The sequence below is a fragment of the Oncorhynchus gorbuscha genome, linkage group LG15 (genome assembly GCF_021184085.1).
Source record: "Oncorhynchus gorbuscha isolate QuinsamMale2020 ecotype Even-year linkage group LG15, OgorEven_v1.0, whole genome shotgun sequence".
Lineage (NCBI taxonomy): Eukaryota > Metazoa > Chordata > Actinopteri > Salmoniformes > Salmonidae > Oncorhynchus > Oncorhynchus gorbuscha.
The window spans coordinates 45,740,528-45,766,345 of record NC_060187.1 but is presented as its reverse complement, the minus strand read 5'-3'; the positions used below and the strand labels follow the sequence as shown (position 1 = coordinate 45,766,345).

General features: G+C 42.2%; 1 protein-coding gene across 4 annotated transcripts in view; it reads left to right on the top strand.

Moving 5' to 3' along the window:
• Positions 1-25,818, top strand: part of LOC123997378 (rab GTPase-activating protein 1-like) — a 173,795-nt gene that overhangs the window by 5,167 nt on the left and 142,810 nt on the right. For all 4 annotated transcript variants that reach the window (XM_046301540.1, XM_046301539.1, XM_046301541.1 and 1 more), the window contains exons 2-5: positions 7,012-7,243; positions 12,323-12,515; positions 23,502-23,718; positions 25,324-25,498. In XM_046301540.1, the coding sequence (XP_046157496.1) occupies positions 7,106-7,243; positions 12,323-12,515; positions 23,502-23,718; positions 25,324-25,498 (723 nt within the window). In that variant the 5' untranslated portion in view covers positions 7,012-7,105. The remainder of the gene's footprint in view (positions 1-7,011; positions 7,244-12,322; positions 12,516-23,501; positions 23,719-25,323; positions 25,499-25,818) is intronic.

The following is a 25,818-nucleotide window of genomic DNA, read 5'->3' as shown; positions in this document are numbered from 1 at the left end:
CTGAAAATGCTCTGAATTTACGAACATCAAGAGCGCACTCTGGCACTCCAGACTAAATGTAATAACACACCTGAAGTCGTAAAATGTCTAGCTAGTAATTTGCCCTGCTAACAAGCTAGCAGAGTTTGCATAGCAACAGCATTAACTTCCGGTAGACAAGTGAAAGGATACCGTTACTTTAGAGTATACTAAAATAAACTAATAGTATGTAGTATATGCTCATTAAGTATGTAGTATACAGTATGTTAGTATGGGTATTCAAACATAACTTATATCTTGCTCAGAACACCTGTGTGTAACATTAAGCATATCTGGGGAGGAAGAGTACACACAGAATATGGATCTGTGTAAATCTGGCACAGTAGCTAGCTAAGTGTATATTTTTGTATTTGTAAGGTTCTATCTCGCCGATATGAAAGATAAGGGGCATATGTTTGAAAACCGTATTGCAAGCAATGATTGCCGTTCCTAAATGTTGAAACGCAGAATCGGAATTGTAGTTTACATGCAACCGTGGGTGAAACTAACAGCCGAAAACCTCTACTGAGATACTTAGAAAACCTCCACACCTATACTTAGCTTAGTTTCACTGAAACTTCTAGACATTGATGGTAACTTTCTACATTGTCCGTCTGTTGTTTGGTAGCTAGCTCATGGGAGGAGAGTTGTCATACACAGCTGAGAATGCACTATAACCTGCAAAAACAGTCTGTAGTGTAGGGCATATAATTTTAAGATGACATTTATGAGTTCATTCAATCCGAAGATAAACTAGGCCACCGTAGGTGCTGTATTTTAGACCTGAGTTGAACTCGGGTCTGGTAACATATACCCACCTTGCAAGTAATTTGCCACCCTGTGCCTATGGTTGCTTGGCGACACTTTTCCCACATCCGAGCCTATATCCGTCAACGGTAGACGGTCCTGATTAGGATGTCGTTGTTTTCATCACAGAGCAGTGCTCATGAAATAATTAATTATATCCAAACCAAACATGGACTCCATGCTGTTCTCGCTTTGCACGCACACCGTTTTGTGTTTACATTTTACACCAGTTTGCCCTAGCTAATCAGCCTCGCAATATGGGCAGTGTGGCGTGTATGCGCGCAGACATTGACATCCATGTTTGTTTTTTATTTGGAAGGGGCAATCCAATTGTTAGCTTCTAACAATTGGATTTAGTTATTTCTTGTGCACTGCTCGCCGACGCAAACGAGGACCTCCTAATCAGAACAGTCTATAGATTACGTACATACCTTCCAATGTGGAACACATGGTGCTAAACAGGTAGTCATTTGCCTCATCCTTAACTAGAACTCTTCTCCAATATTATGAGCTAAGACAGAATGTTACTGTATAAGAACTGTACTTACTGTTGTTAACTGTATACATGAGGACGGCAAGCTCTATAGAGCTACCTCAGCACCCTGACTGTATCAGGTAGTGCAGTGCATACAACCTTATTTCACAAGTCTTAGTGACCTTATACCAGAAGAACAAATACAGTAGTGGAGTTGTTTATTCTACTTAACATGAGACATTTAGCTACTGTACTGTAGGTTCACACTTCTGCAGCACCTGATGTGTTTGCATTTTAAAGGGGTACTTCGGGATTTTGGTAATGAAGCCCTTTATCTACTTCACCCAGAGTCAGATTAACTCATCGATACCGTTTTTATATATCTGCATCCAGTATAAACAAAGTTGGAGGTAGTTTTGCAAGCCAATGCTAACTAGCATTAGCACAATGACTTGTCGTCTATGGTATCTACTAGCATGCTAGTTAGCGTTTGCGTTAACGCTAGTTAGCTACTTAATTCTAACTGCATGCAGAGACAGACAAATGGTATAAATGAGTTCGTCTGACTCTGGGGAAGTAGAAAAAGGCCTTTATTGCAAACATCTTGAAGTACCCCTTTAAATCTTAACCACATTTTGCAAAGTGCCTCTCTCACACACACACAGGCAGACAACTCAAGTTTAGGCTTAAATGACATTACTTTGGTCAAGGGTTATAGTATAAAGTCCTGAGCCAAGACTGAACAATGTTGTGCAAACCAGCTGAAAAGTTATTATTAGGGAGGTCTCAACATTATGTAGCTTAACCTACAACTAGAAATGCTACCCTAATATTCGGCTATTTTAAGTACATGGGCCTAGCAGCAGTAGTTTGCTATTCTTTGGAAGCAAAAACGCTGCTTGGAGAAAAGCTACATGCAGTGCTCAAATGCTTACTCACTCTGTCTACCCTCTTCCTTTCCTTCTGAGGTTTCTGTTTCTCACCCTGTTTTCTAGCTAGAAGATGCACTCTTAGTCAACTGGTGTCAGGCAGGCCATGCAGAAGTGACAGACCTTTGTGTTCCCCACTTCACTGCAACTTATTTCCCAGAGGCAGGAAAGTTGCTGTCACCAGTTGCTGTAACCAAGCAGCAAGCCTCGCTCTCCACAGGAACTCAGGATGATGTCATAGCCCCGGGCTGTAGGGCTTCAGACAGACTTTACCCATCCTTAGATCAAGCTGATCCTAACTGTTATAGGTCTGTTTCTATTTTGCCCTGTTTATCAAAAGTGTTGGAAGAAATTGTCAATAATCAACTGACTGGCTTTCTTGATGTCTATAGTATTCTCTTGGGTATGCAATCTGGTTTCCGCTCATGTTATGGATGTCACTTCAACTTTAAAGTTCCTCAATAATGTCACCATTGCCCTTTAGTCTAAGCAATATTGTGCTGCTATTTTTATTGACTTGGCCAAAGCTTTTGATGTTGTAGACCATTCCATTCTTGTGGGCCGACTAAGGAGTATTGGAGTCTTTGGCCTGGTTTGCTCACTACCTCTCTCAAAGAGTGCATTGTATAAAGTCAGAACATCTGCTGTCTCAGCTACTGCCTATCACCAAGGGAGTACCCCAAGGCTCGATCCTAGGCCCCACGTGCTTCTCAATTTACATCAACAACATAGCTCAGGCAGCAGGAAGCTCTCATCCATTTATACACATACATATTATTCAATCATTGCACCCACACTGCTCGCGCGCGCAACGAGCGTCTGCGTTGCCTAGCTCTAAAATAGAAGTCAGTTCTATTTTAGTGCAAGTGCATGTCCTACCTCTCCCATCTCCTCATTGGTTTATAGAAGCAGATACTCATGAACTGAGTTCGGTCGGTCTTTGTGGTAATACTATGAAAGTTAGATGCCAATTGCCATATAAAGTCCAAAGAAGAAAAAGCCTGCAAAGAGATGACTAGAAACCATTTGGTTGATCTTTTTCTGTGTGGATTAATTGTAGAGGACCTTGTGCATTTCAGCTAAAATAACAACTCAACATTTATATCCCAGGAAAAATTAGCTAGCAACAGCAAGCTAGTTAAATAGGACAAATTAGCTAGCTAAATTACCACAAATGTTTAATGCTTTTTGACCTGTCCCCAAGTTAATATAATTGGTTCAGAGTTTTCGATATTTCAACCTGCGTGATCGCATTTGGTGTGTGTGTGGGGGGGGGGGGGAGACACAAAATCAATTTGTGCACGATGGTGTCCGGTTTGGGTATGGTATTAGTGTCCAATAAGCTTTCTCTACCATTAACCTTGTTCTGAACACCTCCAAAACAAAGGTCATGGTTTGGTTAGAAGAATGCCCCTCTTCCCACAGGTGTTATTACTACCCCTGAGTGTTTAGAGCTTGAGGTAGTCACCTTGTACAAGTACTTGAGAGTATGGCTAGACGGTGCACTGTCCTTCTCTTATCAAAGCTACAGGGTAAATCTAAACTTGGTTTCCTCTATCGTAATCGCTCCTCTTTCACCCCAGCTGCCAAACTAACCCTGATTCAGATGATCATCCAACCCATTCTAGATTACGGAGACATCATTTATAGATCGGCAGGTAAGGGTGCTCTCGAGCGGCTAGATGTTCTTTACCATTCTGACATCAGATTTGCCAGCAATGCTCGTTATAGGACACATCACTGCACTCTACTCCACTGTACTCTACTACTCTACTCCTCTGTAAAATGGTCATCTCTGTATACCCGTCACAAGACCCACTGGTCGATGCTTATTTATAAAATCCTCTTAGGCCTCACTCCCTCATATCTAAGATATCTTCTGCTGCCCTCATCCTCCACATACAACACCCTTTCTGCCAGTCACATTCTGATAAAGATCCCCAAAGCACACACATCCCTGGGTCACTCCACTTTTCAGTTCGCTGCAGCTAGCGACTGGAACGAGCTGCAACAAACACTCAAACTAGACAGTTTTATCTCAATCTCTTCATTTAAAGACCCAGTCATGGACACTTACTGACAGTTGTAGCTGCTTTGTGTGATGTATTGTTGTCTCTACCTTCTTGCCCTTTGTGCTGTTGTCTCTGCCCAATAATGTTTCTACCATGTTTTGTCCTGCTACCATGTTCTCATGTTGTGTTGCCTTGCTATATTTAGGTCTCTCTTTATGTAGTGTTGTGTTGTCCCTCTTGTTGTGATGAGTGTTTTGTCCTATATTTTTAATCCCAGGCCCCCGTCCCCGCAAGAGGCCTTTTGGTATGCTGTCATTGTAAATAAGAATATGTTTTTAACTGACTTGCCTAGTTAAATAAAGGCAAAAATAAATAAATATATATATATATAACTGGATAGGGATGCAAGGCCAATGAAAAGTTGTTGCCCCACCTAAAAGGATTTAGACTTGCCTTGAATAACCTAGATGGATCAGCTCAATCGTTTTAGACGGAAGCCTAATAAAACCACCCATGGGCCAAATTCGGCCCGCTGGCCGCCAGTTAAGGAACTCTTGGGTACGGTTTTATTTTGCTCTGATAACCAAAACCGAGTGAAATGTTTAGGCTAGATGACTAATCTTTGTATAATTTGTCCCTGTACTTGCAACTATGGCTGCCTAGCTCTATTAGTCATGTGCATTTGAAGCGTGGGCTATCATTGGATGATCTAGCTTACCTAATGATCAACACCTTAGCCTAAATGGGTGTAACCGATGAAAGTTTGGGGTTTAGAGCTTCTTGTCTTATTGGGGCAGTACAAGGAGGCTGTTTCACCTGTAAGGCAGAAACTAAAGGGAAACCTCTGCCCACACAACCAGTTAGACTAGTTAAATGGCTCAAGTGTTGTCTTATGTGGTAAGGTCTATTGATGTCAATTGTTTTCACCACTCCCTAATGTAAGTATAGGTCTGGTGCTCTTAAATTAACATTCCATATCGTGCAGAAAAATATTAAGGTGTGTAGACAGGATTGCACTTACACAATTTTAAAAAAAGACAGGATTGTAAGTGAGTAGCCTTGACAGATCATGTAAAAGTGACTTACATTTACATTTAGGTCATTTAGCAGACGCTCTTATCCAGAGCGACTTACAAATTGGACTTGTTTGCTAAAGCTTCCAGGGCAAAATGTAGGACTGGTCAATGGCAGTGCCAAAACCCTTTCACTTTCTACACTTGTGCTCAGCATAACAAGGGCAACACGGTCACAGATAAGAGGCAAGCCTACAGGTTAAATTGCTTGTAACGGTTCCTAACATTCTATAAGAGTAAATCGAGTTGTCCTATCCTGTCACACTGCTGTAACAGTTGAGCACTGAATACCTACAGCATTTTGATATAGGTTAGGCCTCGTCAAATCTTTTTTTAAATCTCGGTACTTTAATTGCGTATAACTGGAAACATTCATCCTTTTACCCCTCTGCAGTTTTAATGGATGTAATTGAATGAGTGTGATGGGAGCACATGACTCTGCAGCCACAGTGTGTGTGTGTGTGTGTGTGTGCTCACTCTTTCAACAGTAAGGGTTAAGGACCCAATCGCTTCACATAGGCTAGCTTATTCCACATGTTACACTTGGTTTGGCCTAGGTGGCTACTGGCTAGCAAACTTGTTAGCAAACAAGCAACCAAGTGGCTTCACTCTACCAGGCTAATAACTCCTGGCTGTCGCTGCGTCTGCTGAATTTCAAGGTAAATATGTCTTCAGAGTAAGGTCTTTGTATTAGAACAGCACTGCTTTTCACTCAACAGGCACCGTAACAGGTCTTTGAGTTGAAAAACCAGCAAGGCCATGACTACAGTGTGAGACCATAGCTCGTAGTCTTGATAAGCTTCGTATGAGATGTAATTTTTTTATTTTTATACATTAGGCTGTGTAAGGTTTCGGTTCAGCATTTCTCTAAAAGCCTATTCCTGCCTGGTCTTTGGAATTACTGTAAAGCAAGTTAGACTTTAAATATATTTTACTCCGTCAGTGCACTGTCTCTCGGCAGCGTATTCCGATCATAACTCTTGTGGGTGATACCACTGATGCTCAGCCACAACATTGGTCACCCAAACCAGGTTTGATTTGATCTTGTCAAGATGTGAGTGTCAGGATAAACAACAAGGCTATCACAAGCTTATCCTACAAGTTTATCCTACAGCTCTTGTAAGAGCAGAAAAAAACTATGCAGTCCTCAAACAGGAGTCATCATCCTCTACATCTTCAAAACAAAGTGAAGAGCCAAGGCCTGATTTTGTTAAACTGATAACTCACTGAAGTAAGCCTTTGAGGTCAGCAAACGTTAGACCTAAGTGTAATTTGACTGCTGAATCGACAATATCTATTTCAGATATAGGGCTTTGAGGGACGGAAATGTCAGGCTTGGGTACTCTGTCAGCTTAGGCAGGATGCCCTCCACTCCAGTTTTAAATTAGGCCTTTCCCTAGGTGACTGGTGATTTGTGGGATGACTTGTCAAATTGACCCGTTCACTTTTAATATGATTCAGGGAGTCTCTCGTTTGATCTGTATTTCTAGCATCTTGGTTACTCCTGTAAGGTAATAATTGGAAATTAATTTGATAATGCTTCTTCACTAGATACTGTCATGATGTGACAAACTGAAGGTTACTCCCTTCTTAAATGCGTAATGTTAGACCTATGTAGGCTAGGCCTGGGCTATACGCTTTCTATACCATAATTACAATCCAACTGTACTGAAATGCATGTGCTGTGTTTCATTCAGGGCTGCAGCAGCAGGAGGCTGAGCAGAAGGGCACTGTGAGGCGAAGAAGCGGACAGAGGGGCAGAGCGCTTGCCCCTGGGGCTCCTGGCTAACCATGGACGACACCTCCTCTCTGGGCAAAGTGAGCGGCTCCACCGAATCCGTGGCCACCGTCACCAGCGAGGAGTTTGTGCTGGTGCAGCCGTCCGCCGGAGGATCCCCCTCGGGCTCAGAGGGCAAGCCCAGACTCAAGGTGGGCCTCTGCCACAACACTCACACACTTATCTATTCATTTGATCAGTCACACAGACAAAACATGGACACACACACACATAATTATAACAAAATTATTACTTCTATTGATTATTCCTATATAATTAATTCTACTAGAAAGCAATTGTCTCTTCTGAAAGAGAGGCTAGTTCACACACATTTTTTTATTTAATTGTTATTTAACTATGCAAGTCAGTTAAGAACAAATTCTTATCTACAATGCCGGCCTACCAAAAGGCCTCCTGCGGGGACGGGTGCCTGGGATGGAAATAAATACAATACAAATATAGGACCAAACACACATCACAACAAGAGAGACAACACTACATAAAGTGAGACCTAAGACAACAACATAGCAAGGCAGCATATGGCAGCACATGACAACACTGCATGGTAGCAACACAACATGGTAGCAGCACAAAACATGGTACAAACATTATTGGGCACAGTCAACAGCAGAAACGTCAAGAAGGTTGAGAACAATACATCACACAAAGCAGCCACAACTCTCAGTAAGAGTGTCCATTATTGAGTCTTTGAATGAAGAGATTGAGATAACTGTCCAGTTTGAGTCTTTGTTGCAGCTCGTTCCAGTTGCTAGCTGCAGCGTATTGAAAAGAGGAGCGACCCAGGGATGTTTGCTTTGGGGACCTTTAACAGAATGTGACTGGCAGAATGGGTGTTGAGGATGAGGGCTGCAGTAGATATCTCAGATAGGAGGCAGTGAGCCCTAAGTTTTTTTTATTAATAAGCATCAACCAGTGGGTCTTGCGATGGGTATACAGAGATGACCAGTTTACAGAGGAGTATACAGTGCAGTGATGTCCTAATAAGGAGCATAGGTGCCAAATCTGATGGCCGAATGGTAAAGAACATCTAGTCGCTCGAGAGCACCCTTACCTGCTGATCTATAAATGATGTCTCCGTAATCTAGAATGGGTAGGATGGACATCTGAATCAGGGTTAGTTTGGCAGCTGGGGTGAAAGAGGAACGATTACGATAGAGGAAACCAAGTCTAGATTTAACTTTAGCCTGCAGCTTTGATATGTGCTGAGAGATGGACAGGGCACTGTCAAATCAAAATCAAATCAAATGTATTTATATAGCCCTTCGTACATCAGCTGATATCTCAAAGTGCTGTACAGAAACCCAGCCTAAAACCCCAAACAGCAAGCAATGCAGGTGTAGAAGCACGGTGGCTAGGAAAAACTCTCTAGAAAGGCCAAAACCTAGAAAGAAACCTAGAGAGGAACCAGGCTAACCTAGAGAGGAACCAGGCTAACCTAGAGAGGAACCAGGCTAACCTAGAGAGGAACCAGGCTATGTGGGGTGGCCAGTCCTCTTCTGGCTGTGCCGGGTGGAGATTATAACAGAACATGGCCAAGATGTTAAAATGTTCATAAATGACCAGCATGGTCGAATAATAATAAGGCAGAACAGTTGAAACTGGAGCAGCAGCACGGCCAGGTGGACTGGGGACAGCAAGGAGTCATCATGTCAGGTAGTCCTGGGGCATGCTCCTAGGGCTCAGGTCCTCCGAGAGAGAGAAAGAAAGAGAGAATTAGAGAGAGCATATGTGGGGTGGCCAGTCCTCTTCTGGCTGTGCCGGGTGGAGATTATAACAGAACATGGCCAAGATGTTCAAATGTTCATAAATGACCAGCATGGTCGAATAATAATAAAGCAGAACAGTTGAAACTGGAGCAGCAGCACGGCCAGGTGGACTGGGGACAGCAAGGAGATATCATGTCAGGTAGTCCTGGGACATGGTCCTAGGGCTCAGGTCCTCCGAGAGAGAGAAAGAGAAGGAGAGAATTAGAGAACGCACACTTAGATTCACACAGGACACCGAATAGGACAGGAGAAGTACTCCAGATATAACAAACTGACCCTAGCCCCCCGACACATAAACTACTGCAGCATAAATACTGGAGGCTGAGACAGGAGCGGTCAGGAGACACTGTGGCCCCATCCGAGGACACCCCCGGACAGGGCCAAACAGGAAGGATATAACCCCACCCACTTTGCCAAAGCACAGCCCCCACACCACTAGAGGGATATCTTCAACCACCAACTTACCATCCTGAGACAAGGCTGAGTATAGCCCACAAAGACCTCCGCCATGGCACAACCCAAGGGGGGGGCGCCAACCCAGACAGGATGACCACATCAGTGACTCAGCCCCTGTAATAGGGTTAGAGGCAGAGAATCCCAGTAGAAAGAGGGGAACCGTCCAGGCAGAGACAGCAAGGGCGGTTCGTTGCTCCAGAGCCTTTCCGTTCACCTTCCCACTCCTGGGCCAGACTACACTCAATCATATGACCCACTGAAGAGATGAGTCTTCAGTAAAGACTTAAAGGTTGAGACCGAGTTTGCGTCTCTGACATGGGTAGGCAGACCGTTCCATAAAAATGGAGCTCTATAGGAGAAAGCCCTGCCTCCAGGTGTTTGCTTAGAAATTCTAGGGACAATTAGGAGGCCTGCGTCTTGTGACCGTAGCGTACGTGTAGGTATGTACGGCAGGACCAAATCAGAGATATAGGTAGGAGCAAGCCCATGTAATGCTTTGTAGGTTAGCAGTAAAACCTTGAAATCAGCCCCCTCTTTGACAGGAAGCCAGTGTAGAGAGGCTAGCACTGGAGTAATATGATCCAATTTTTTTTTGATTCTAGTCAGGATTCTAGCAGCCGTATTTAGCACCAACTGAAGTTTATTTAGTGCTTTATCCGGATAGCCGGACAGTAGAGCATTGCAGTAGTCTAACCTAGAAGTGACTAAAGCATGGATTAATTTTTCTGCATCATTTTTGGACCGAAAGTTTCTGATTTTTGCAATGTTACGTAGATGGAAAAAAGCTGTCCTTGAAATGGTCTTGATATCTTCTTCAAAAGAGAGATCAGGGTCCAGAGTAATGCCGAGGTCCTTCACAGTTTTATTTGAGACGACTGTACAACCATTAAGATTAATTGTCAGATTCAACAGAAGATCTTTGTTTCTTGGGACCTAGAACAAGCATCTCTGTTTTGTCAGAGTTTAAAAGTAGAACGTTTGCAGCCATCCACTTCCTTATGTCTGAAACACATGCTTCTAGCAAGGGCAATTTTGGGGCTTCACCATGTTTCATTGAAATGTACAGCTGTGTGTCATCCGCATAGCAGTGAAAGTTAACATTATGTTTTCAAATAACATCCCCAAAAGGTAAAATATATAGTGAAAACAATAGTGGTCCTAAAACGGAACCTTGAGGAACACTGAAATTCACAGTTGATTTGTCAGAGGACAAACCATTCAGAGACAAACTGATATCTTTCCGACAGATAAGATCTAAACCAGGCCAGAACTTGTCCGTGTAGACAAATTTGGGTTTCCAATCTCTCCAAAAGAATGAGGTGATCGATGGTATCAAAAGCAGCACTAAGGTCTAGGAGCACGAGGACAGATGCAGAGCCTCGGTCCGATGCCATTTAAAATGTCATTTACCACCTTCACAAGTGCCGTCTCAGTGCTATGATGGGGTCTAAAACCAGACTGAAGCATTTCGTATACATGGTTTCTCTTCAGGAAGGCAGTAAGTTGCTGCGCAACAGCCTTTTCTAAAAATTTTGAGAGGAATGGAAGATTCGATATAGGCAGATAGTTTTTAAAATATTTTCTGGGTCAAGGTTTGGCTTTTTCAAGAGAGGCTTTATTACTGCCACTTTTAGTGAGTTTGGTACACATCCGGTGGATAGAGAGCCGTTTATTATGTTCAACATAGGAGGGCCAAGCACAGGAAGCAGCCCTTTCAGTAGTTTAGTTGGAATAGGGTCCAGTATATCAGCTTGACGGTTTAGAGACCATGATTTATTTTCATCATTGTGTGAAGAGATATAGTACTAAAACACTTGAGCGTCTCTCTTGATCCTAGGTCCTGGGAGAGTTGTGCAGACTCAGGACAACTGAGCTTGGAAGGAATACGCAGATTTAAAGAAGAGTCCGTAATTTGCTTTCTAATAATCATAATCTTTTCCTCAAAGAAGTTCATGAATGTATCACTGCTAAAGTGAAAGTCATCCTCTCTTGGGGAATGCTGCTTTTTTAGTTAGCTTTGCGACAGTATCAAAAAGGAATTTCAGATTGTTCTTATTTTCCTCAATTAAGTTAGAAAAATAGGATGATCGAGCAGCAATAAGGGCTCTTCGGTACTGCACGGTCTTTCCAAGCTAGTCGGAAGACTTCCAGTTTGGTGTGGCTCCATTTCCGTTCCAATTTTCTGGAAGCTTGTTTCAGAGCTCGGGTATTTTCTGTGTACCAGGGAGCTAGTTTCTTATGAGAAATGTTTTGAGTTTTTAGGGGTGCAACTGCATCTAGGGTATTGCGCAAGGTTAAATTGAGTTCCTCAGTTAGGTGGTTAACTGATTTTTGTCCTCTGGCGTCCTTGGGTAGACAGAGGGAATCTGGAAGGACATCAAGGAATCTTTGTGTTGTCTGTGCTATAAATTTCTAGCACGACTTTTGATGTTCCTTGGTTGGGGTCTGAGCGGATTATTTGTTGCAATTGCAAACGTAATAAAATAGTGGTCTGATAGTCAAGGATTATGAGGAAAAACATTAAGATCCACAACATTTATTCCATGGGACAAAACTAGGTCCAGCGTATGACTGTGACAGTGAGTGGGTCTAGCCATATTCCCAAGTACTACCTCAAGCTCTAAACCCTCAGGGGTAGTAATAACACCTGTTGGAAGAGGGGCATTCTTCTTACCAAACCACATGACCTTTGTTTTGGAGGTGTTCAGAACATGGTTAAGGGTAGAGAAAGCTTATTGGACACTAAGAAAGCATTGTTGTAGAGCATTTAGCACAACATCCAGAGAGGGGCCAGCTGAGTACAAGACTGTATAATCTGCATATAAATGGATGAGGGAGCTTCCAACTGCCTGAGCTATGTTGTTGTACATTGAGAATAGTGTAGGGCCTAGGATTGAGCCTTGGGGTATTTCCTTGGTGACGGGCAGTGGCTGAGACGGCAGATTACACTACACAGATTTTCACCTCTCAATTCCTTCCTTTCCTCAGATGTCCTGCAATGGGAACGAACAGCTGGAGAGAGCCATGGAGGAGGTGCTGGATGACGACGTGGTGAAAGAGGAGATTAGTGGAGGAGCAGTAGCAGAGGAGAGAACAGAGGCTTTTCAGGGGTCATTGACCTCCATAGCCCCTGGTCCACAGACACGACCCCAGGGCTTTACGCTGGACCCAACACCTGCAGGTACTGTCGGCACTACACCTCTCACCCCTTAGGGCAATGAATCAGTCTGTGATCTATGGAAAAGTTAACGCATGAGCATCTCAATGTACAGAATCAGACATGCCATATCAAAATATCTATATAGATTGTTTAAAAAAAATAAAAAACGTCTCATATACACTGCTCAAAAAAATAAAGGGAACACTTAAACAACACAATGTATCTCCAAGTCAATCACACTTCTGTGAAATCAAACTGTCCACTTAGGAAGCAACACTGATTGACAATACATTTCACATGCTGTTGTGCAAATGGAATAGACAACAGGTGGAAATTATAGGCAATTAGCAAGACACCCCCAATAAAGGAGTGGTTCTGCAGGTGGTGACCACAGACCACTTCTCAGTTCCTATGCTTCCTGGCTGATGTTTTGGTCACTTTTGAATGCTGGCGGTGCTTTCACTCTAGTGGTAGCATGAGACGGAGTCTACAACCCACACAAGTGGCTCAGGTAGTGCAGCTCATCCAGGATGGTACATCAATGCGAGCTGTGGCAAGATTTGCTGTGTCTGTCAGCGTAGTGTCCAGAGCATGGAGGCGCTCAGCTAATCTTTTTAGATATTTTCTTAACTACATTGTTGGTTAAGGGCTTGTAAGTATTTCACTACGGTCTACAGCTGTACGTAAGAAATACAATTTGATTTGATTTTTGCGACTGCTCTTGAAGAAATGTCCAAGTTCTTGAAATGTTCCGGATTGACTGACCTTTGTGTCTTAAAGTAATGATGGACTGTCATTTCTCTTTGCTTATTTGAGCTGTTCTTGCCATAATATGGACTTGTTCTTTTACCAAGAATGGCTATCTTCTGTATACCACCCCTACCTTTTCACACACAACTGATTGGCTCAAACGCATTAAGAAGGAAAGAAATTCCACAAATGAACTTTTAACAAGGCACACCTGTTAATCAAAATGCATTCCAGGTGACTACCTCATGAGGCTGGTTGAGAGAATGCCAAGAGTGTGCAAAGCTGTCATCAAGGCAAAGGGTGGCTACTTTGAATAATCTCAAATATAACATATATTTAGATTTGTTTCACACTTATTTGGATACTACACGATTCCATATGTGTTACTTCATAGTTTTGTTGCCTTCACTACTATTCCACAATTTAGAAAATAAGTAAAAGGGAAAAACCTTGAATGAGTAGTTCAGTCCACATTTTGACTGGTACTGTATAGGCTTTTGCTGGCTGCTCTGGTGACCTCAATGTCGAATAACATTTTATCATAGCTACATGATTTGAAGAATAGTTTCACATGCTTTATGTGCAGTAGGTAAAATCAGTAGAAAAGATACACAATGTCATCTTATCATCAATTGTTACTGAGTAGTATCATAGTGTACTGTACTGGCCATACAGACAAGTAGAGGTCAACGTGCACTGGTACTGTGTCACAGGGCTGGCTAACCAAAACACAGCCCATCTACAGCAACAGGCTACACAATACAGTTGCATTGTTATAAGATGCATGTCGTGTATCTATTTAAGAACAAATTATCTTCTTCAGTCCAACCTGGTGGTGTGCAAGTCAGCAGTGCACTTCCAGGTGCTGCTGTTCTGTCCTCATTGTTTCACATCCTGTTGTTGAGTGAGAAAGCACAGGTTAGACATGACTTCCTCTTTCCACAAGTGGCTTCCTCAGCTACAGAGGACTAGCATTGTGGTTTGTCCTCTGTACAAAAGTACTGTTTTAGTTTTCACTGTTATTTTGTTACATTAACATTTGACATACATGGTACTTTATGACATAACAGAAATATAGTTTTTCGATATACACATTAAACATTATATTAGATGTGACAGATTGGGGGAGGAGTGGCCATATATGTAAAATCAAATTTCATTGCGTTCAATCTCTAAATATTTCGTGTTCCCAAGAAATTTGAGCTCCTGGTTGTAGATGTGTCCATAAACCAGAACACATTTATTTGTTGCTGGGATTTACTGCCCCCCTGCTGCCATGGCAGGTGCTATATCTGAGTGTTTTAAAGCCTTTTCTGTCCTCAGAGTTTGTCATTTTAGGGGATTTGAATCTGGATTAGTTATCCCTGCCCTCAGATCAATTTAACCTCTTAAATGTAGATTTACGTGTAAATAGACCTACCCAACAGTAACTGGTATTCATGTGTAATTACATGATTCTGACATGCCAAAACTTGGTATATTTGGAAAGAAGACCTCTGGTAGATTATGAGGAAATGTTCAGAAGATGGATAGGAGTTAGTTCACAAGATCAAGTACACACAAAATAACCTTTTATTTTGAAAGTCATCTTTCATTGACCAGATATAAGTGAATTATTGATGACTAGAGCTGGAAACGCATCAGATCGCTTCCACAACGTGAACTGTACCAGGAAAGAAAATGGGATTGATAGACCTAACAACAAGAAATGGGCAGATGTTTTAATAAGTGGTGTCAGGTGTGGTAACGGGATGTTGCCAAGTGTCCCTAAACCTCTCCAAAGTGGTACATGTCTGTAAATTAGGTTATCCAGTGCTCTAACTTATTTTCAATCCCTAAATGCTATTTGTTAAGTTTAAAAACACAATTTCTACCATATCAACCTTACTAAAACATTGTGGTGATGTTATGGGTTAGGTTGTTAGAGCATTGGGCCTGTAACCAAACGGTTGCTAAATTGAATCCCGAGCTGAAAAGGTAAACCTCTGTCGTTCTGACCCTGAACAAGGCAGTTAACCCACTGTTCCTAGGCCGTCATTGTAAATAAGAATTTGTTCTTAACCCCCATGCCTAGTTAAATAATGGTAAAATAAAAAAATCCAGGGTACATTCAAGTGTCGTTTCAAACTCTCCAAAGTGTCAGAATGTGGTAATTGCACTGTTTTTGCACACTGGATGTGCCTAAAAGATATATATTGTTCACTAAATAAATACATTTCTACAACACCAACTTCTCTCAAAACATTGTGTCGGTGGACATGCAGGGGATATCCATGTGTTTTTTCAACCTCCAAGGTGCCCGAACATTTAGCCTAGGCATATCCAATGTATTGGTCCCCTGTTTACAAAAAACATATAAAAGCAACACATATATATATATAATATATATAATATATTATTATATATAATATATATATATATATATATATATATATATAATATATTTATATTTATATATTATATATTATATATATATTTAAAAAAACACTCAGATATAGCACCTGTGTATGTATACACACACACACACACACACACACACACACACACACACACACACACACACACACACACACACACACACACACACACACACACACACACACACACACACACACACACACACACACACACACACACACACACTACCGTTCAAATGTTTGGGGGGCACTTAGAAATGTACAATAACATCAAATTGATCAAAGTACAGTGTAGACATTGTTAATGTTGTAAATGACTTGTTGCTGGAAATATCACATAAAAAAAAATTGAATATCTACTTAGGCGTACAGAGGCCCATTATCAGCAAACATCACTCCTGTGTTCCAATGGCACGTTGTGTTAGCTAATCCAAGTTTATCATTTTAAAAGGCAAATTGATCATTAGAAAATACTTTTGCAATCATGTTAGCACAGCTGAAAACTGTTGTACTGATTAAAGAAGCAATAAAACTGGCCTTTAGACTAGTTGAGTATCTGGGTTGTGGGTTCGATCACAGGCTCAAAATGGCCAGAAACTTAGGTATTTATTTTGAAACTTGTCAGTCTATTCTTGATCTGAGAAATGAAGGCTATTCCTTGAGAAAAATTGCCAAGAAACTGAAGATCTCATACAACGCTGTGTACTACTCCCTTAACAGAACAGCGCAAACTTGCCCTAACCAGAATAGAAAGAGGAGTGGGAGGCCCTGGTGCACAACTGAGCAAGAGGACAAGTACATTAGTGTCTAGTCTGAGAAACAGACTCCTCAGAAGTCCTCAACTGGCAGCTTCATTAAAATAGTACCCACAAAACATCAGTCTCAACGCCATCAGTGAAGAGGCAATTCCGGATGCTGGCCTTCTAGGCAGAGTTCCTCTGTCTTCTTTTGCCCATCTAAATATTTTTTTATTTTTATTGGAAAGTCTGAGATTTGGCTTTTGCTTTGTAACTGCCTAGTAGTCCAGAATCCCGGAGTCGCCTCTTCACTGTTGACTTTGAGACTGGTGTTTTGCACTATATTTCTGATCAATTTGATGTTCTTTTAATGGGATAAGAAATATGCTTTTCTATTAAAAACAAGGACATTTCTAAGTCACCCCAAAAAGTGTGCATGCATGCGTGTGTGCATACAAAAATGTCTTATCACACACAAACTTGGTTACACAATTGTCCTTCACTAAAAAAGCTGCAAAAATAGAAACAAGTGGGACTATTTATCAAATGGTGTTGGTTTTTACATTTTTACAGTTTTTACATGTAGATGATTTAGATTTCACTTTCACCTCAGCTTGTGCATCTTTGAAGCAGTTCCTCTCTGCCAGGAAACAAAAAGCAAACTGACATTTTAGACAGAAGATCTGCCATTCCCCCCCCCCCATGTTTGTGCAGTGCTTGCAGTTCTACCTTCTGTCTTTTGGCATATGTGTTGGATAGTGGCGCTCACCTTGAGTGGGGGTTCTTGTGATTGGTGTGAGGTTGCTTTGGGCCTCCAATTCAGCCATTTCCAACACCAGCTGCTCTTGGAAGGCCAACTGGAAGAGAGGGGTTTGACCTTTTTGTTTTGTCCATCTGCTTGTGGAGAATGAATGTCCACAGTGGTAAGTCTTATAACACTTCCTGATCTTGTGGAGGCTACCACCAGGTCCTATCTCAAATATCAGATAGGTCGATACCCACCATGCTGGCATTGTAGTCCTTCACAGAAACAGGAATTGGGCCATTGTTCCCTTTTCACCCTCCTTGAGACATGGTTGTTATTGAATGCCTCATGATGTGTGGTGAGAATGGTTACTAATGGTTAAAAATGTTGACTCTCTGGGCTTGTGGTCAATAACGGTAGGTTACAGGCAGACAAATAAACATGCTCATGAGCTGTGGAGTCCTGGCTTTTGGTGTGTATCAACGTATTCCGTGTTTATTTTGTTTATGCTTCACAACGCTAACCGGAATGTAGGTAGCAGCCGTCTTGAAATGAGGTCTTTGGCTCGGCCTGCCCTATTTACATTTACATTTAAGTCATTTAGCAGACGCTCTTATCCAGAGCGACTTACAAATTGGTGCATTCACCTTATGACATCCAGTGGAGCAGCCACTTTACAATAGTGCAACTAAATCTTTTAAAGGGGGGTGAGAAGGATTACTTTATCCTATCCTAGGTATTCCTTAAAGAGGTGGGGTTTCAGGTGTCTCCGGAAGGTGGTGATTGACTCCGCTGTCCTGGCGTCGTGAGGGAGTTTGTTCCACCATTGGGGGGCCAGAGCAGCGAACAGTTTTGACTGAGCTGAGCGGGAACTGTACTTCCTCAGTTGTAGGGAGGCGAGCAGGCCAGAGGTGGATGAACGCAGTGCCCTTGTTTGGGTGTAGGGCCTGATCAGAGCCTGGAGGTACTGAGGTGCCGTTCCCCTCACAGCTCCGTAGGCAAGCACCATGGGCTTGTAGCGGATGCGAGCTTCAACTGGAAGCCAGTGGAGAGAGCGGAGGAGCGGGGTGACGTAAGAGAATTTGGGAAGGTTGAACACCAGACGAGCTGCGGCGTTCTGGATGAGTTGTAGGGGTTTAATGGCACAGGCAGGGAGCCCAGCCAACAGCGAGTTGCAGTAATCCAGACGGGAGATGACAAGTGCCTGGATTAGGACCTGCGCCGCTTCCTGTGTGAGGCAGGGTCGTACTCTGCGGATGTTGTAGAGCATGAACCTACAGGAACGGGCCACCGCCTTGATGTTAGTTGAGAACGACAGGGTGTTGTCCAGGATCACGCCAAGGTTCTTAGCGCTCTGGGAGGAGGACACAATGGAGTTGTCAACCGTGATGGCGAGATCATGGAACGGGCAGTCCTTCCCCGGGAGGAAGAGCAGCTCCGTCTTGCCGAGGTTCAGCTTGAGGTGGTGATCCGTCATCCACACTGATATGTCTGCCAGACATGCAGAGATGCGATTCGCCACCTGGTCATCAGAAGGGGGAAAGGAGAAGATTAATTGTGTCTCGTCTGCATAGCAATGATAGGAGAGACCATGTGAGGTTATGACGGAGCCAAGTGACTTGGTGTATAGCGAGAATAGGAGAGGGCCTAGAACAGAGCCCTGGGGGACACCAGTGGTGAGAGCGCGTGGTGAGGAGACGCCACCTGGTAGGAGCGACCTATCAGGTAGGACGCAATCCAAGCAATCTTATACATTCGTATGCCCATATATGCTAGTAAATCACACTAAAGATTTTAAGGCACAGATCAATAGCCAAGATAATACACTTTCTGCAGAGACACTGCTTTTGCAGATAGGGGCTACCATTCTCATACCAGGCTATTTTATTCAATTCAATCTAATAGGAGTATATGCATTGAGTATATGCATTGATTTTAATCTGACTCTATTTAAATATAAACCCACGTGGCGAAATGTGAAAAACCCTGTTAACTCAACATTGATTTGAATTCTTAATAATAACCCCCATAAATGTTTGTCTAGTGAAGTATTTGCATTTGATCTCAGTGGTTCGTTCTCCTCAAGGGTCTTTACTAGAGGTCGACCGATTATGACTTTTCAATGCCGATACCGATTATTGGAGGACCAAAAAAAAGCCGATGCCGATTAATCGGCCGATTTTTATAAAGTATTTGTAATAATGACAATTACAACAATACTGAGTGAACACTTATTTTAACTTAATATAATACATCAATAAAATCAATTTAGCCTCAAATAAATAATGAAACATGTTCAATTTGGTTTAAATAATGCAAAAACAAAGTGTTGGAGAAGGAAGTAAAAGTGCAATATGTGCCATGTAAGAAAGCTAACATTTAAGTTCCTTGCTCAGAACATGAGACCATATGAAAGCTGGTGGTTCCTCTTAACAGGAGTCTTCAATATTCCCAGGTAAGAACTTTTAAGGCTGTAGTTATTATTGGAATTATAGGACTATTTCTCTCTACCATTTGTATTTCATTAATCTTTAACTATTGGATGTTCTTATAGGCACTTTAGTATTGCCAGTGTAACAGTACAGCTTCTGTCCCTCTCCTCGCTCCTCCCTGGGCTCGAACCAGGAACACAATGACAACAGCCACCCTCGAAGCTGCATTACCCATGCAGAGCAAGGGGAACAACTACTCCAAGTCTCAGAGCGAGTGACGTTTGAAACGCTATTAGCACGCACCCCGCTAACTAGCTAGCCATTTCACATCGGTTACACCAGCCTAATCTCAGGAGTTGATAGGCTTGAAGTCATAAACAGCTGCTGGCAAACACAGCGAAAGTGCTGTTTGTAGGAATGATTATGAGCCTGCTGCTGCCTACCACCTCTGTCAGACTGCTCTATCAAATCATAGACTTAGTTATAACATAATAACACACAGAAATACGAGCCTTAGGTCATTAATATGGGCAAATCCGGAAACCATCATCTCGAAAACAAGACGTTTATTCTTTCAGTGAAATACGGAACCGTAATTGAGTTGTGACAATTTCACCTGGTTAATATTGCCTGCTAACCTGGATTTCTTTTAGCTAAATATGCAGGTTTAAAAATATATATTTCTGTGTATTGATTTTAACCCACTGTTCCTAGGCCGTCATTGAAAATAAGAATGTGTTCTTAACTGACTTGCCTAGTTAAATAAAGGTGTAAAACAAAAAAAATATCTGCCAAATCAGTGTCCAAAAATACAGATTTCCGATGGTTATGATGGCTTGAAATCAGCCCTAATTCCGATTTTAATTGGTCAACCTCTAGTTTTTACATGACATGTGATTTAGCTTCTGTCTCCTGTATTCATTACCCTAGAAAAAATGATCCTCTGTGTTTATTCCTCTGGCAGATAACATACCCCCTTTAAACAATTCAGAGTCCATGATAGATCTAACCCTTGGTTTTCTTTGGAGTAATCTGAGTTTATTCAGATGAGAAATGAGGCCTGGGCCAAAGCAAGGTTAACTGACTCTAGTGGACTTGCAATATTTTAGAGATATCTGTTTCTCAATTGTCTATTTGAGAAAGCTAAATCAATTTACTTTTTAAGCTCCATCTTTTGTCATCCTTCTAAATTTTGGGAAACAGTAAACGCACTGTACAACGAACTGTACAAGTTCCTCTTCTCTGCCTAAGCAAGTTCTGTCTGACTCTGGTGTCATAACTGAGAAGAATGGGATAAGTTATGCTTTTAATCATCATTTCATCTTGGCAGGCTTTTTTATTTGAGTAAAACAGTGGTTTAATTGATCCTGGTCAGTCAATCAACTGCTTTTGTCAGCCTCTAGCTGACTGGACGGTTAACCCATCAACTTCTAGTCAATCTTTGTTTTCATTTCAACAATTTACTATCTGTGATGTGCTAGATGCCTTGCTTAAATCCACTGGGGCTGATATGCTGAATCCATTTTCTTCTGCAGCTCTCTGCCCCTCTGATTGCTGAATCATTAACCTATATTTTTATCTTGATGATTAGATCAGGTACTATCCCCAGGGTTTGGAAGGCAGCGCATGTACTCCCCTTTTAACAAAGCTTTTGACTCTTGTGACCTAAATAATTATTTGTCTATTTCTAAACTTTCTTGCCTAGCTAAAATATTAGAATCCTTGATTCATTCTCAGCGAAGAACTCTAATGTTTGAAATGTATTCTAAATATACATCAGTCAGGTTTTAGACCAGGTGAATCTGTTAATGAATGTTGTGGCTGTTGAACAAGTTGAGGAGACTAAGTAACTTGGTGTTACCTTAGATTGTAAACCGTCATGGTCAAAACATATATATTCAGTGGTTGTAAATATGGGGAAACACATCCCTCCACAAAGCAAGTCCTGCAGGCTCTAGTTTTATCTTGATTGTTGTCAAGTCATATGGTCAAGTGCTGCAAAGAAAGACCTAATAAAGCTGCAGCTGGTGCTGTTCTTCATTGTAATCAGAGGGCTAATATTAATACTACCCATGCCAGTCTCTCTTGGTTTAGAGTTGAGGAGACTGACTGGGTCACTTCTTGTTTTTATAAGAAACGTGTTGGAAATTCAATTGTTTGCTTTGCCATATTACACACAGCACTAACACACACACACTTACCCCACCAGACATGCCACCAGGGGTCTTTTCACAATCCCCAGGTCCAGAACAAATTCAAGGAAACGTACAGTATTATACAGAGCCATGAGTGCATGGAAGTCCCTTCCATCTTATAAAGCGCAAGTGAACCGCAAACCTGGTTTAAAAAAATTTAATAAACCAACTCACGGCACAACGCCTCTCCCCATGTGACCTACTTGTTGTGTGTATGTACTGACATGTACAGTGCATTTGGAAATTATTCTGACCCCTTGACTTCTTCCACATTTTGTTACGTTACAGTGTTGCTGCACAGCTCTTTTCAGGTCTCTCCAGAGATGTTTGATCAGGTTCAAGTCCGGGCTGTTGCTGGGTCCCTCAAGGAAGCCACTCCTGTGTTGTCTTGGCTGTGTGCTTAGGGTTGTTGCCCCGTTAGAAGGTGAACCTTCACCCCAGTCTGATGCCTTGAGTGCTCTGGAGTAGGATCTCTCTGTACTTTGCTCCGTTAATCTTTCTCTCAATCCTGACTAGTCTCCCAGTCCTTGCTGATGTGGAAAAACATCCCCACAGCATGTTGCTGCCACCACCATGCTTCACCATAGGGATAGTGCCAGGTTTCCTCCAGAGGTGACGCTTGGCATTCAGGCCAGAGTTCAATCTTGGCTTCATCAGACCACAGAATCTTGTTTCTCATGGTCCTTTCGGTGCCTTTTGGCAAACTCCATGCAGAACTCTGGAGCTCTGTCAGTGACCATCGGGTTCTTGGTCACCTCCCTGACCAAGGACCTTCTCCTCTGTTGCTCAGTTTGGACAGCTCTAGGAAGGGTCTCGGTAGTTCCAAATTTCTTCCATTTAAGAATGATGGAGGCCACTGTTCTTGGGGACCTTCAATGCTGTGGTAATGTTTTTGGTACCCTTCCCCACATCTGTGCCTCGACACAGTTCTGTTTCGGGGCTCTACGGACACTTCTTTCTACCTCATGGCTTGGTTTTTGCTCTGACATTCACAGTCAACTGTGGGACCTTACATAGGCAGGTATATGCCTTCTCAAATCATGTCCAATCAATTGAATTTACCACAAGTGGACTCCAATCAAGGTATAGAAACATCTGATCAATGGAAACAGGATGCACCTTCGCTCTATTTTGAGTCTCATAGCAAAGGGTCTGAGTACTTATCTAAATAAGGTATTTCTGTTTTTAAATATTATTATATTTGCAAACATTTCTAAACTTGTTTTTTGCTTTTTCTTTATGGGTTATTGTGTGTAGATTGAGGGGCAAAAATGATTTAAAACATTTTTCAATAAGGCTGTAATGTAACAACGTGGGCAAAGGGAATGGGGCTGAATACATTCCAAATGCACAGTATGTAATTAATCTGTAAAAGACACCTTGGGCTCAGTATTATCCCTGATAAAATAAAAGTGAAATACCCGGTATACACAACTATCACAACTATGACAGATCATGAGCTTTAATCCCAGCCCTCAGCCACTCTCAGCCCATCCCACCTATTTCCATAGACCACCCTCTCTTGATTTCCATTTTCCTCTGTACTACTTTAGCATTAAACTTTGCATCAAGTTACTCTTATCAAAAGCTAAATTATAATAGCATCAGGTACCATTTTATTGAGTATTTACCTAGGATTAGGCAACCCATTTATTCCACAGAGCTAACCTTGTCTATCCTATCATTCTAAGCAATAAGTAACCTTTGACCTTTTGTCTGTCTGCCCCTCAGTGGAGTCGGTGTGTCCTCCTGCAGGGCAGGGCAGTCCTCCAGTCCAGGAGGAGGACAGTGTTCAGTTCAGTAAGCTGTCCTACCTGGGCTGTACGTGGGTGAAGGCCCCTCGCAGTGAGCCCGAGGCCCTGAGAGCCATGACCACGCTGCGGGCAGAGAGTGCCATCCCAATTCCCATCACCCTCCATGTGCCCAATGTACCCGAGGGCTGCGTCAGGTCAGTCAAATAGAGACTCTACTATGTGAAGTGTGTGTATGGTCACTGTGGGTAGAGCGTAGCAACTCTGTCATGTTTTACCCTCTGTAAAACATGTGTCAGATCAGTTATCACATGCACCAATATACTGCACCACTGCAGTGTATATATGAATGTGTTCTATTTTTTGAGCTCTGGGGCATTTCTCCTGAAATAACAGACCTAAACGAAATCCTTCAAGAACATATGCTTGCAACTAGGCATGGGTGGTATCCAGATTTTCATAAAGTTATACCGTCCTTTTTTCATCCCGGGATTTATGGTATTACCAACATAGCACACAAGGGGCGCTAAAAATAAGAGGAAAGACTATTAGGCCCCTTATTACAAGAATGCTAATAAGATTTGCGCAAAGTAATAGTGAAACGTTAATGAGCGAAAACAAAACACAACTAATTGCAAAGATGGGCAAATCCCAACATAGCTAGTAGCTACCAAATGTCATTTTCGGTGAGTGTGGACATTTACAAGCAAAAGTGAATGAGAGAAATTGTGCAAATGAACAAAGTTGTGATGCATGCTATTCTGAAGGAAGAGCTTGTATACCTGGAACGGATGGGAGAAGAACAGAAGAGGAGAAAAAACACTAGTAGGAAGCACAGTTGACAAAAAGGCAACTGTACAGAACTCTTCCAGAGCTTTTTGACTGCTAGCAGGAAGCCATTCTAAGATATCTGGGGGCAAACATTTAGCAGTGAATTGCAAACAGGTTAAACTTTATCACCTCATGTGCGCTGCACAACGGAGACTCACCGACAGATATTGAACACTCCTGTGTTCTCCCGTTGTGCTATTTACAAACAAATGTGACTGGCTCCACTGTTCTGAGGAACAGTAAGCTTCATAATGGAAAATAATTTAAAACCTTTTTATTTAACTAGGCAAGTCAGTTAAGAACAAATTCTTACGTACAATGACGGCCTTCCCCGGCCAAATCCGGACGACGCTGGGCCAATTGTGCGCCGCCCTATGGGACTCCCAATCATGCAGCCTGGATTCGAACCAGGGACTGCAGTGATATGCAATGCCTTATACCGCTGCGCCACTCGGGAGCCCCAACTGGGGATCGGAAGTCAGCTTGCAGGCCCTGGGCCACCACAGACGTTGCCAGAAAGAGGAAATTAAATAATGAACCATGTGGTTATGAAATCTCTTTCTTATTGCTTTTGCCAGATGAGAAGCGCACACGTCATTTGTGGGAAATAACATGACTGATTACATCAGAGGAAATTAGTACAAAAATAAAATAAAATACACTAACGTCAATGTGTATGAGTCTTAGGGGGCTTAGGCTTAACTAAACAACTTCTAACTCCTACTGTACACACTTATGGAGAGCTCATAGATTTTGATTGTTCTAAAAACTTTATGGGGACTATCCCAGATAAAGAAAAGCAGAAGCACTCAGATCTTTGCCAAAATGTCAACCAATTGTATGTCCCTGTTAAAATCACTATATTAAGCACACTCCTTTTTCTAAGAGCTATAGTTACGATGGTTTTTGTAAGGAACAATTCAATAGGATTTGCCAGGCTTAATGACTTGAAGTCGTCTCCCATGCCTCAGGATCGTGGACCAGGCATCGGGCACGGAGATCGCTTCTTTCCCCATCTACAAGGTGCTGTTCTGCTCCCGGGGTCGCGAGGGCTCCATCGAGAGCGACTGCTTCTCCTTCACTGAGAGCTACCGTAGCTCTGAGGATTTTCAGATCCACGTCTTCTCCTGCCATATCAAGGAAGCTGTGAGTCACTATTCTATTTGTCTGGATAATCATTATTGGTACAGGGAGCAATATACAGTAATGGTGTAAACATACACCTGATTTGGAGGTAGTCAAGATGGCGACTGAGGTAGTCAGGGGAAGGTGATCCGTTTGGCATTCCCTCTCTTTACTAAAATATGCCTCTTAATAAGGAAAGAACTCGACTCTAAAGTTAAGAAATAACTGAAACATTATGTATGCAACTGCATGTTATGGCAAATACTAGATCGAGAAATAAAGACAAACAAACACGGCAATAAACACAGTGAAACAAGGCGACCATGGACCAAGTAGCTGAC